Source organism: Giraffa tippelskirchi, chromosome 1 (genome assembly GCF_054371585.1).
Source record: "Giraffa tippelskirchi isolate mGirTip1 chromosome 1, T2T-mGirTip1v1.2.pri, whole genome shotgun sequence".
Lineage (NCBI taxonomy): Eukaryota > Metazoa > Chordata > Mammalia > Artiodactyla > Giraffidae > Giraffa > Giraffa tippelskirchi.
This window is the reverse complement of record NC_137275.1, coordinates 31,365,826-31,379,163: the sequence shown is the minus strand read 5'-3', so window position 1 is coordinate 31,379,163 and position 13,338 is coordinate 31,365,826. Positions and strand designations below refer to the sequence as shown.

The 13,338-nt window shown below is 38.1% G+C and overlaps 1 protein-coding gene across 3 annotated transcripts in view; it reads right to left on the bottom strand.

Moving 5' to 3' along the window:
* The window catches only part of LOC145544748 (transmembrane protease serine 11A-like), a 44,165-nt gene that overhangs the window by 23,891 nt on the left and 6,936 nt on the right, over positions 1-13,338 (bottom strand). Inside the window, exon 1 of one of the 3 annotated variants that reach the window (XM_081587897.1) lies at positions 957-1,233. The exons of 1 other annotated variant lie outside the window; for it this stretch is intronic. In XM_081587897.1, the coding sequence (XP_081444023.1) occupies positions 957-965 (9 nt within the window). In that variant the 5' untranslated portion in view covers positions 966-1,233. Of the gene's footprint in view, positions 1-956; positions 1,234-13,338 lie in introns of those variants that run through there. One more of the 3 variants, XM_081587888.1, reaches the window with a different exon arrangement.

The following is a 13,338-nucleotide window of genomic DNA, read 5'->3' as shown; positions in this document are numbered from 1 at the left end:
AACTATGAAATAAGAATTGTTTTGATTCTTATTTTATCTGAAGACAGAATTGACACTTGGAGACATTGTGTGAATTTCCCTAGCATCACATGGATTAATAAACTGGGACTTAAATGTAGGTGTCTGTCTTTACATTCATCTCTTATCAATCACACAACCTCCTTGTTACATATAATGTACGTTTTACTTCAATTTCTATCAAAGAACATATGACAATAAGTTATAGCATAAACAGTTGATTGACTTAGAGTGTAAAACTTGTAAAGATATATTTGGTAATATATTTTTTACACTTTCCATCCAAGGCAGTATTTAGAAAACAGAGAAATTGCTTGTATCCAGAATATACATTTATTTGACTTTAAATAAGAAAAGTTTAAATGGGCTGAAGAAATGTGGGGTTCATATGTTAGAAATGAAATTGTTTGGTAAGATATGTTTTTGTAAGAGCAATATTATTTTAATCATTTCTCTTGTGGTACTCAGAGCTTGTCCTGTTACTCAGTATCTGGGGGAAATACAAAAGAAAAGAAAAGGCTACCCAAAAACAAAGGCGAGAAAAGTGACCAATATTAAAAGGAATAAAAGTAAATTTCTTTAGGCATTTAAAGAAGTCTGGTTTGTAGTTATCCTCTGAAATTCTACCCACAGTAGATCTCTTGGCTGTTTGTGACTTGTTGGTAAAAGTATTGGATTAAGTTTTTGACTCCAGATGACATCATTCATCTGGCAAAGCGCCTGCTGAGAAGAATATCCAGCCCCAGCATCCATTCCATCTTTGAATAGTTCAGGTGTCTGGGAAGGCAGGCAATAAAAGAATAACACAGGAAGAATCTAGGTAGAAGTAACTTTTGTAATCACAGAAATATAGAAGTTTCTTCTCTATAGTTCAAATTCCAGGACCTGTCCCTGTATAGTCTCATTGGTTGGGTCTGGGGTGAAGCCCAGAATCTTACATGATCCATATAGACTTGTCTGGTGCGAAGTCCAAAATCTTAAGGTGATCCATGTAGCCAGGAGAACAGTTTGAGAAATACTGGGGCACAGAGACTGGCTAACAAGTTCCTACACCAAAGGAATTTAAAACAGGGGAAATCAGAGAAAACATGAATGTAAACTTTATTGCTGAATAGAGTTTATATATGAACCTGCTTTCTAGAGACCCCCTAAAAATGTTTCCCTGGCAGATTAAGGCCTCTTTCATCAAATAATCTGCCAACACTTTGGCATTCTAATTCTGAATTCTCAGACGTTTCCAAGGACACTTTTTTTTTTAAAGCTGTGTGCCAGCTTGTTACAAATTTATTATTTGCATAACTTAATAGATTTAGTGATTTATGAATCTATCTTGCTCCCTTTTGGGGGCATTTGCAGAGTTTTGTAATTGGAGTTAGTCTCCTAACATTGAACCAAAGACCCTCTTTCAGGGTAGTACCTCTTTATGTTTGATGATTTTGAAATACTGGAAGTTGAACTGAGATTAAGTTATAAGAGGGCAATTGAAGGTTAGTTGTGTGTTTAATGAAAGAGTTAGGGAGAGGCTTTCAACTGAAACAGACACACCCAGCCATTGAACTCTCATTCCCAAACTAACTCTGTTCACACATGTAGCCTGTCTCTCATTTTAGATGCTTTCACCATCTGCCAGTGATCCCCTCTGCCATCCATCAGCACCACCATTATCTTTCATGCTTGGGAGCACTGTTCTCAGGCATGGCTCTTGTTTCCCTGCATGCTTGCCTTTCTCAGACTATTCCTTTGGTCTGTGGCTCCCTCTCTCATCCTGCTAGCTCTGCTTTTCTGAATCTCCTTCAGGGTCTATTTCAGATAAGACCTACTTTGGGTTAATTCCTTAAATGTCAAAGTAATCTTTCCTTTTCCTCTCTTAATTGTTCTTATCCCTCTTATATCGTTTACTCCTTAATATAGTTGCTTATGCAAATACATTAGCTCCTCTGAAGGTGAAAGTCGCTCAGTCATGTCCAACTCTCTCGACCTCATGGGCTATATAGTCCACGGAATTCTCCAAGCCGGAATACTGGGGTGGGTAGCCTTTCCCTTATCCAGGAGATCTTTCCAATCCAGGGATCGAACCCAGGTATCCTGCTTGCAGGCGAATTCTATACCAGCTGAGCCACAAGGGAAGCCCTCTACTAACCTGCAAACTCTTTATGGATAGGGACAATCAGTCTTTTCATATTCTACAATATGTAGGAATGCAGCATGGTTTTTTGAATGAATTAATAAAAGAAAGCAAGAATTTATTAGAAAGCCTTGCATTTACCTTGCATTTGGATCACAGCTGGTGGATCAGTGGTAAAGAATTTGCCTACAAAGCAGGTGAATCTGTAGATGCGGGTTCAACCCCTGGGTTGGAAAGACCCTCTGGAGAAGGAAATGGCAACCCACTCCAGTATTCTTGCCTGGAAAACTCCATAGACAGAGGAGCCTGGTGGGCTACAGTCCATGGGGTCACAAAAGAGTTGGACATGACTTAGGAACTAAACAACAATATTGCTTACATTTATTTACCAGGAAGTTTTTATTAGCATTTTTAATGAGATTTAGCCAGATTGAGATCAATACTCCTAGAGAAAAAATAAAACTGCCCATGAATATTTGAGGGGGATTTTTTCTCCTAGTTGACTTTTTCAGCAATTTGATTCCTGATGTGTACAAGCAATGTGTAATGATTACCCTTCTCCAAAGGCAGTCTATATTCTTTGTCCTTTAAAAATAAGGACCATAATCTTGATAGTCCTTATTGAAATCTTTTAAGGTTGCTAAACTATCTATATAAAATCCAGACTTTTTCAAAATCCAAGATTTAAGAACTGTGAATGATTATCCTAAGCCTGTGTGGAACATGGGCAACTTGAGCACAGGTGGTGCTCACAGGATTTTAGAGACTTATTGGTCTCTTGGTCTCTTTAGCCCTCAAGGAACTAGAAAAAGAACAAACTAATCCCAAGGATAGCAGAAGGAAAGAAGTAACAAAAATCAGAACAGAAATAAATAAAATAAAGATCATAAAAACAATAGAAAAGATCAGCAAAACTAAGCTGCGTTTTTGAGAGGGTAAATAAAATTGAAAAGCTTTAGTGAGAATATCTAAAAGAGAGAAGGCTCAAGTAAAATCAGAAATGAAAGAGCAGACATTATAACACAGAAATACAAAGGATCATAAAGACTACTATGAACAGTTCAGTTCAGTTCAGTTCAGTCATTCAGTCGTGTCCGACTCTTTGTGACCCCATGGACTGCAGCATGCCACGCTTCCTTGTCCATCACCAACTCCCGGAGCCTACTCATACTGATGTCTAGTGAGCAGGTGATGCCATCCAACCATCTCATCCTCTGTCATCCCCTTCTCCTCCCGCCTTCAATCTTTCCTAGCACCAGGGTCTTTTCCAATGAGTCAGTCCTTTGCATCAGGTAGCCAAAGTATCAGAGTTTCAGCTTCAACATCAGTCCTTCCCATGAATATTCAGGACAGATTTCCTTTAGGATGGACTGGTTGGATCTCCTTGCAGTCCAAGGGACTCTCAAGAGTCTTCTCCAATACCACAGTTGAAAAGCATCAATTCTTCAGCGCTCAGCTTTCTTTATAGTCCAGTTCTCACATCCATACATGACTACTGGAAAAGCCATAGCTTTGACTAGATAGACCTTTGTTGGCAAAGTAATGTCTCTGTTTTGTAACATGCTATCTAGGTTGGTCATAGCTTTTCTTACAAGGAGCGAGCATCTTTTAATTTCATGGCTGAAGTCACCATCTTTAGTAATTTTGGAGCCCCCCAAAATAAAGTCTCTCATTGTTTCCATTTTTTCCTCATCTATTTTCCATGAAGTGATCTGACTGGATGCCATGATCTTAGTTTTCTGATTGTTGAGTTTTAAGCCAACTTTTCATTCTCCTCTTGCACTTTCATCAAGAGGCTCTTTAGTTCTTCACTTTCTGCCATAAGGGTGGTGTCATCTGCATATCTGAGGTTACTGATATTTTTTCTGGCAATCTTGATTCCAGCTTGTGCTTCATCCAGCCTGGCATTTCTCCTGATGTACTCTGCATACAAGTTAAATAAGCGGGGTGACAATATACAGCGTTGACGTCATCCTTTCCCAATTTGGAACCAGTCTGTTGTTCCATGTTCAATTCTAACTGTTGCTTCTTGACCTGCAAATAGATTTCTCAAGAGGCAGGTCAGGTGGTCTGGTATTCCCATCTCTTTAAGAATTTTCCATTATGAACAATTATACACCAGCAAATTGGATAATCTAGAAGAAATGGATACATTCCTCAAAAAATACAATGAAGACTGAATCATGAAGAAATAAAAAATCTGAGACCAATGATGAGTAAGGAGATAAAACAGTAATAAAAAAGGAAAAGCCTTTTTCTCAAAAGGAAAAGTCCAGGACCTGATGGTTTCACTGGTGAATTTTACCAATCATTTAAATAAGCATTGATGACATTCCTTCTCAAACTCTTCCAAAAAATCAGAGAAGAAGGAACACTGCCAAACTCAAATTGAGTGGCCAGCATTACCTTGGTGTCAAAACCAGTAAATATACTACGAGAAAAGAAAACTACAAATATTCCTGGTGCAAAAATTCTTAATGATGTATTAAACATAATTCAACAGCATATTGGGAGGATAATACACCATAATTAAGTGAGACTTATCTCTGTGAAAAATTGATTAAACAGTCAATCATAAGGGAAAGCAACCCTGAATACTCATTGGAAGGACTGATGATGAAGCTTAAACTCCAATACTTTGGCCACCTGATGTGAACAACTGATTCATTGGAAAAGACCCTGATGCTGGGGAAGATTGAAAGCAAAAGGAGAAGAGGGTGTCAGAGGATGAGATAGTTGCATAGCATCATCGATTCAATGGACATGAACTTGAGTGAACTCCAGGAGATGGTGAGAGATAGGGAAGCCTGGCATACTGTAGTCCATGGGGTCACAAAGAGTTGGACATGACTTAGTGACTTAACAACAACAATCTGGGATGCAAGGTTGGTTCAACATATGCAAAACAATAAATGTGACACAACACATCAACAGGATGAATGGTGAAAATCATATGATCATCTCAGTAGATGTAGAAAAAGCATTTGAAAAAAATACAAAGTTCTTTTAAGATAAAAACACTAAGCAAATCACATGCAGAAGGAACATAACACAATAAAGGCCATATATGACAAAGGCTCAGCTGACACCAAACTCAACCGCAAAAGATTGAAAACTTTCCCTCTATGATCAGAAGCTAGACAAGAAGGGTGCCCACTCTCACTACTCCTATTCACTGTGGTACTAGGAGTTCTAGCCAGAGGAAACAGGCAAGAAAAATAACAAAAGCATCAAAACCAGAAAAGTAGAAGAGAATGGCCTTATTTGCAGATAATATAATTTTACATAGAAAATCTTAAAGATGCCACCGAAAAGCTGTTGGAACTGGTCAATGAATTCCACAAAGTTGCATACATATCAATGGAGAAATCAAACATATAATTCACACATAGAAATCAGTTTTGTTTCTATACACTAACAACAGAATATCTGAAGAAGAAATAAAACAGTCTCATTCATAATCACATCAAAAACAATAAAATACCTTGTGATAAATTTAACTGAGAAGGTGAAAGATCTTAACACTAAAACTGCAAGACTTTGGTGAAAGGAATCCTTGCACACTCTTTTTGGGAATGTAAATTGATATAGCCACTCTGGAAAAAAGCATGGACATTCCTCAAAAAATTAAAAATAAACTACCATACGAGCCAGAAATCCTCAGTTCAGTTCAGTTCAGTTGCTCAGTCATGTCTGACTCTGCGACCTCATCAACCGCAGCATGCCAGGCCTCCCTGTCCATCACCAACTCCCAGAGTCTACCCAAACTCATGTCCATTGAGTCAGTGATGCCATCCAACAATCTCATCCTCTTTCGTCCCCTTCTCCTCCTGCCTTCAATCTTTCCCAACATCAGGGTCTTTTCAAATGAGTCAGCTCTTCACATCAGGTGGCCAAAGTATTGGAGTTTCAGCTTCAACATCAGTCCTTCCAATGAACACTCAGGACTGATCTCCTTTATGATGGACTGGTTGGATCGACTTCTGGGTATACATTCAAAGGAAATTAAAACAGAATCTCAAAGATATATTTGCACTCCCATATTCCTCACAGCATTATTTACGATAGCTAAGATATGGAAACAGCCTAAGTGTTTATGAAAAAATAAATGGTTAAAGATACAGTTGACCCTTGAAAAATGTTGGGGCTAGGGGTGCTGAACCTCTGTGCAATTGGAAGTCCCCATAAAACAGATAGTTCTCCCTACATATCCAGAGTTCCCATATAAATGTTTTCTCTCTACTCATGGCTCTGCATCTATGGATTCCACCAACTATGGCTGAATCATGTAATCCTACTGAATTTGCTAATGAAAAAAATCTGCATGTAAGTGAGCCCTTGCAAATCAAACCTGCATTGTTCAAAGGTTAGCTGTACATTCTATAGCCATGAGAAAGAATGAAATTTTGCCATTTATGACAACATGGATGGATTTTAAGGGCATTATGCTATGTGAAATAAGTCAAACAAAGACAAATACTTAACTATGTTACTTACATGTGGAATCTAAAAAGTTGAACTCATAGTAACAGGTAGCAGAATGGTAGTTACCAAGGCTAGAGGATGGGGAAAATGGGGAAATATTGATTAGAGTACAAGCTTCTGGTTATAAAATGAATATGCTCTGGGATCTCATGTACATTGTAGTGATTATACTTAACAACATTGTGTTATATATCTGAAAGCTGCTAAGAAAGTAGATCTTAAATGTTCTCACCCAAAAAAGGAAATGATAATTATGTGATATGATGGAGATGTTACGGTGGTAATCATTTTGCAACGTAAGTGTATCATATCATCAAATTTCACACCTTAAACTTACACAATGTTACATTTCAATTATATCTTAATAAAGCTGAAAAAATTGATACAAGAAAATGAAGAAACTAAAGATGAAGACATCTTTATATAATTAGTAATGTAATCCAAATGTGTTGGCTGAGTAAAAGTGATCTAATACAACATGTAGATTTATAATATATATGGATTTAAAAATTAAATGGGAGAAGAACTGATGTAGAACCGAACTTTCTATTATAGTTGAGTCCCTTCCTGACAAGTAGAAAAATTTAGTGGACAGAGCACATGTTGGAATTAAGCTATACACTCCAAACCTCACCTACATGATTTACAAACTGTGGACTTTAACTTCAGGAGCTTAATTTTCCTATCTATAAAGTGTGAATAGCAATGCCTCCTTTGCAATATTTTTTTGAAGATCAGACGTGGAATATACAATTAGCTTTTTTCTTTCAGAATACAAATGAAACACACTGAAGGCAGAGATTGTGATACACATTTTCCTCTATTAGTCATTCCTAATCTTCAATTACAAAATGAATGGGAGTTTGAGCTCCCAAGTAAGAATTCAGTTACGTTCTTCATCCAATTTTTCTGAACCTCTGAACACGAAGATTCTGTTGTTGTTGTTGTTTTTAAATACTCGCTGCTTATTTTCTTCTCTAGGCTTTCAAGTTCAATCACTCCTCTCAGAACAGGACCATAGCCCTACATCAGGCATTGGGCCTCTTACTCCTATTACCTTATGCAACTCCAAACTTTAGATAGTCTAATACCTTTGCTAAATTTTTTACTTTGACCCAGTTGCCTTTTCTCAAGAGGAGAGCATCCTGCTTCAGAGAGCCAAGTCTCTCACTGGTTCTTCAAATCCTTTATAGAGTGTTCCTAAATTATGTTATCTCCTTACATCACTTTCTGTTTCCAAGTTCTTTGTCTCTACAACTCTAGACACATAATCTCAAGCATAGTTTGAGGATCATTTCAAGCCCTGTTTCTGGTGTTCCTGGGCACAAAGAAGATAAAATTTAGAACTACTTTGGGTGCAGGAGTCATGTGGTTTGTTTTTTTCTTTTGGAGACAACCCAAAGAAGGTTTCTAAATGGTGCCATTGTCAGTTCAGATGGTGGTCACATAGTTGACCCCTGAACAATGTGGGAGTTAGGGCAAAAATAGGCATATAGCTCATAGTTGGTCTTCTGTATCCCTGGTTCTGCATCTGTGAATTCAACCAACCACTAATCATGCAGCACTATAGCATGAATTTTTTAAAAAAATCTGCATATAAGTGGGCCTGTGCAGTTCAAACCCATGTTGTTCAAGGGTCAACTGTAATTGAAAGAGAAAAATATAACATGGATAATTACTTGATTTCTGGTGTTTTGTGGGATGGTAGATAGGAAATAAAATCATGCAGATGATTCTTACAGATGACAAAAATTTATCAAGAAAATGTAATATCAAATACTAGCTACATTGCTTATTAGCTGAATGATCTTGGGTAAATTAACTTTGATACCTTGATTTCTTCATCTATATAACTGTGAAAATAATTGTACTTATTTCATAAGTTTGTTTTTGAGGATTAACTAAAATAATACAGATACAGTGATTAAGGTGCTAAGCTAAATGAGAGCTTGGCATTCAACCCATGTTAACTAATGTTATTGTTACAATGTTACAAGTTTTTGATTTTCACATTTGTAATGATTCTATACTTTAAAAAAATTTCTGAAATATATTTCTTCAAATGAAGTGCTCCATTAGGCAGTGATCCTACTCAAACTTATAATAATAATGAAAAAGACCTACCTATTTGGGAATATCATAGTGTCTGGCGACTGGAGTCTTATCTGAAGAATAATATGAAAGATGAGACATGTCCTTGCTACTGTCTGGTAATTGGAATGGATTTTAGTAGAATCTGTGCATGAACTGGTCATAGCAAACACCCTCTTCCAACAACACACGAGAAGACTCTACACATGGACATCACCAGATGGTCAACACTGAAATCAGATGCAGCCAAAGATGGAGAAGCTCTATACAGTCAGCGAAAACAAGACCAGGAGGGGACTGTGGCTCAGATCATGAACTCCTTATTGCTAAATTCAGACTTATATTGAAGAAAGTAGGGAAAACCACTAGACCATTCAGGTATGACCTAAATCAAATCCTTATGATTATACAGTGGAAGTGACAAATATATTTAAGGGACTAGATCTGATAGACAGAGTGCCTGATGAACTATGGACAGAGGTTCGTGACATTGTACAGGAGACAGGGATCAAGACCATCCCCATGGAAAACAAATGCAAAGAAGCAAAATGGCTGTCTGAGGAGGCCTTACAAATAGCTGGGAAAAGAAGAGAAGCAAAAACCAAAGGAGAAAAGGAAAGATATTCCCATCTGAATGCAGAGTTCCAAAGAATAGCAAGGAGAGATAAGAAAGCCTTCCTCAGTAATCAATGCAAAGAAATAGAGGAAAACAACAGAATGGGAAAGACTAGAGATCTATTCAAGAAAATTAGAGATACCAAGGGAACATTTCATGCAAAGATGGGCTCGATAAAGGACAGAAATGGTATGGACCTAACAGAAGCAGAAGATATTAAGAAGAGGTGGCAAGAATACACAGAAGAACTGTACGAAAAAGATCTTCACGACCCAGATAATCACGATGGTGTGATCACTCACCTAGAACCAGACATCCTGTAATGTGAAGTCAAGTGGGCCTTAGAAAGCATCACTATGAACAAAGCTAGTGGAGGTGATGTAATTCCAGTTGAGCTATTTCACATCCTGAAAGATGATGCTGTGAAAGTGCTGCACTCAATATGCCAGCACATATGGAAAACTCAGCAGTGGTCAGAGGACTGGAAAAGGTCAGTTTTCATTCCAATCCCAAAGAAAGGCAATGCCAAAGAATGCTCAAACTACCGCACAATTGCACTCATCTCACACGCTAGTAACGTAATGCTCAAAATTCTCCAAACCAGGCTTCAGCAATGCATGAACCGTGAATTTCCAGATGTTCAAGCTGGTTTTAGAAAAGGCAGAAGAACCAGAGATCAAATTGCCAACATCCGCTGGATGATCGAAAAAGCAAGAGAGTTCCAGAAAAACATCTATTTCTGCTTTATTGACTATGCCAAAGCCTTTGACTGTGTGGATCACAAGAAACTTTGGAAAATTCTGAAAGAGATGGGAATACCAGACCACCTGACCTGCCTCTTGAGAAACCTGTATACAGGTCAGGAAGCAACAGTTAGAAATGGACATGGAACAACAGACTGGTTCCAAATAGGAAAAGGAGTACGTCAAGGCTGTATATTGTCACCCTGCTTATTTAACTTATATGCAGAGTACATCATGAGAACGCTGGGCTGGAAGAAACACAAGCTGGAATCAAGATTGCCAGGAGAAATATCAATTACCTCAGATATGCAGATGACACCACCCTTATGTCAGAAAGCGAAGAAAAACTAAAGAGCCTCTTGATGAAAGTGAAAGAGGAGAGTAAAAAAGTTGGCTTAAAGCTCAACATTCAGAAAACTAAGATCATGGCATCTGGTCCCATCACTTCATGGGAAATAGGTGGGGAAACAGTGGGAACAGTGTCACGTTTTATTTTTGGGGGCTCCAAAATCACTGTGGACATTGATTGCAGCCATGAAATTAAAAGACGCTTACTCCTTGGAAGGAAGGTTATGACCAACCTAGATAGCATATTTAAAAGCAGAGACATTACTTTGCCAACAAAGGTCCATCTAGTCAAGGCTATGGTTTTTCCAGTGGTCATGAATGGATGTGAGAGTTGGACCGTGAAGAAAGCTGAGCGCCGAAGAATTGATGCTTTTGAACTGTGGTGTTGGAGAAGACTCTTGGGAGTCCCTTGGACTGCAAGAAGATACAACCAGTCCATCCTAAAGGAGATCAAGCCCGGGTGTTCATTGGAACGACTGATGTTGAAGCTGAAACTCCAATACTTTGGCCACCTCATGTGAAGAGTTGACTCATTGGAAAAGACCCTAATGCTGGGAAGGATTGGGGTCAGGAGGAGAAGGGGACGACAGAGGATGAGATTTTTGGATGGCATCACTGACTCGATGGACATGGGTTTTTAGTAAACTCCGAGAGTTGGTGATGGACAAGGAGGCCTGGCGTGCTGCGATTCATGGGGTCGCAAAGAGTTGGACATGACTGAGGGACTGAACTGAACTGAACTGAAAGCATGAACTCATTTCAGTTTTGCATCTTCATTTCCATTCAAATCAGTAAATCCCCAATTATGAGGAAGAACAAGATCTACAACCTGTCTTTCTTGGCTGTCTAATTAGCACTCACATAGATCAGAGAGAAGAATCTGGTTTATTCATTGGGAGTTAGCAACAATACACAAGGGTGGCTCTGGATGAGGCCTGAATGCTTCCTGGAATTCTCCTAAAGGTAAATTCATGGGGAGTGGAGGGAAAGGGACACCATCTAACTTAAACAGGGCTAAAATAATACACAGCCTTTCTTGACCATGTGAACCTTAGTTGATCCTCTTCTTTGAAGTTCTTCTGCACTTATTGCCCTCAGTGTACAATTTAGTCCTTAATTATATCACGTCATGCTCTTCAGTTTAATGTGTGCTACTATCATCACTCCAAAGAGATGGAAAGGAGTTTGAAGAGGTGGATTGTGTTTCCTTGTCTGTAAGACTCAGGGGCTAAGAATTGTCATGAGCTGAATAATCATATATTTCATAGATTGTTTAGTTAGTTACATTGGGAAAACTGGCTCACTACCTGGGTTCCTACCTAACATCACATTCAAAGGTAGACTTAAGGTGCATTTAAAAACCTTCTGTAAAAGGTAAAAGTATAAGTTTAATAGGATGAATGTATGGTAAAATAATTTTATGACTTACAAAGAGGAAATAAATTCTTTCAAAAACTTTAAAGACACAACCATAAGGCAGGAAAAACTGGTAAATATGATTACTTTAAAATTATAGACTTCTGTTTTATGAAGGACAATATAGCTCAAATTAATTAAAAATTGAATGGATAAATGCAACGTCTACTACAAAAAACTGTTCCAATGTACAAAACATAAGAAAATATTGCAAAGCAAGATTTTAATAATATAAAAAACAAGTATAATAGGAAAATAGGCAAACAATAAGAACAGTTTTTAAAATGTATTTATTTTTAATTGGAAGACAATTGCTTTACAATGTTTTGTTGGTTTCTGCCATACATCAACATGAGTCAGCCATAGGTATACATATGTCCTCTCTCTCTTGAACCTCCCTCTCATCTCCCACCCCAACCCACCCCTCTATGTTGTCACAGAGAACCAGGCTTAGCTCCCTGCTTATTAGTAACTTCCCATTAGCTATTTATTTTCCACATGGTAATGTATGTATTTCAATGTTACTCTCTCAATTTGTCCCACCTTCTCCTTCCCCTGCTGTGTCCATAAGTCTATTCTTTATATATGAGTCTTTATTCCTGCCCTGTGAATAGGTTTATCAGTGCCATTTTCTAGATGCCACATATATGTATTAATATATGATATTTGTCTGTCTCTTTCTGAGTAACTTCAATCTGTATAACTAGCTCTAGGTTCATCCTCTTTACTAGAACTGACTCAAATTCGAAGAACTGGCAGTTTTTAGAAATGGAAGCCCGAAAGGCTGACAAGTATATGGCAGTGATGTACAATTGAACTATGCAATAGAAAAATGCAAATTAAACTATGAGTAAGATACACTTTTAATGCCTATTACACTGGCAGTAATTAGAAAGCCAAATGTTATCAAGTGTTGACAAAGATAAGGGGACATAGGACTCCTCATGCACTACAGATGGGGGTGCACACTAATTCAGCCATTTTGAAGAGCAATCCAGCATCAATTAATCAGATTAAGCGTATGCATACCCAATGAGCCAGTAATTCTGCTTCCAGAAGAACTGGAATGGATCCATAAAGGGATAAGTAGGAGGATGTTTAGTTCAGTCTTTCTTGAGATGATGGACAAGAGATCAGTATTGCAGATATACACTTGTTGTTTAGTGGCTAAGTCACGTCTGGCTTGTTGCAACCCCATGGACTGTAGCCCACCAGGCTTCAATGTCCATGGAATTTTTTCCCAGGCAAGAATACTGGAGTGGGTTGCCATTTTGTTCCTCAGAGGATCTTCCCGACTCAAAGATCGAACCCACACTTCCTGCATTGTGGATTTTAGTGACTGTAATTATAGAGTTAGGATTCCAAAGAAAACAAGGTTTTATTGTTGTTGTTGTTTAGTCACTAAGTCATGTCTAATTCTTTGCAATCCCATTGACTGTAGCCTGCCAGGCTCCTCTGTCTATGGGATTTACCAGACAAAATACTGGAGTGGATTA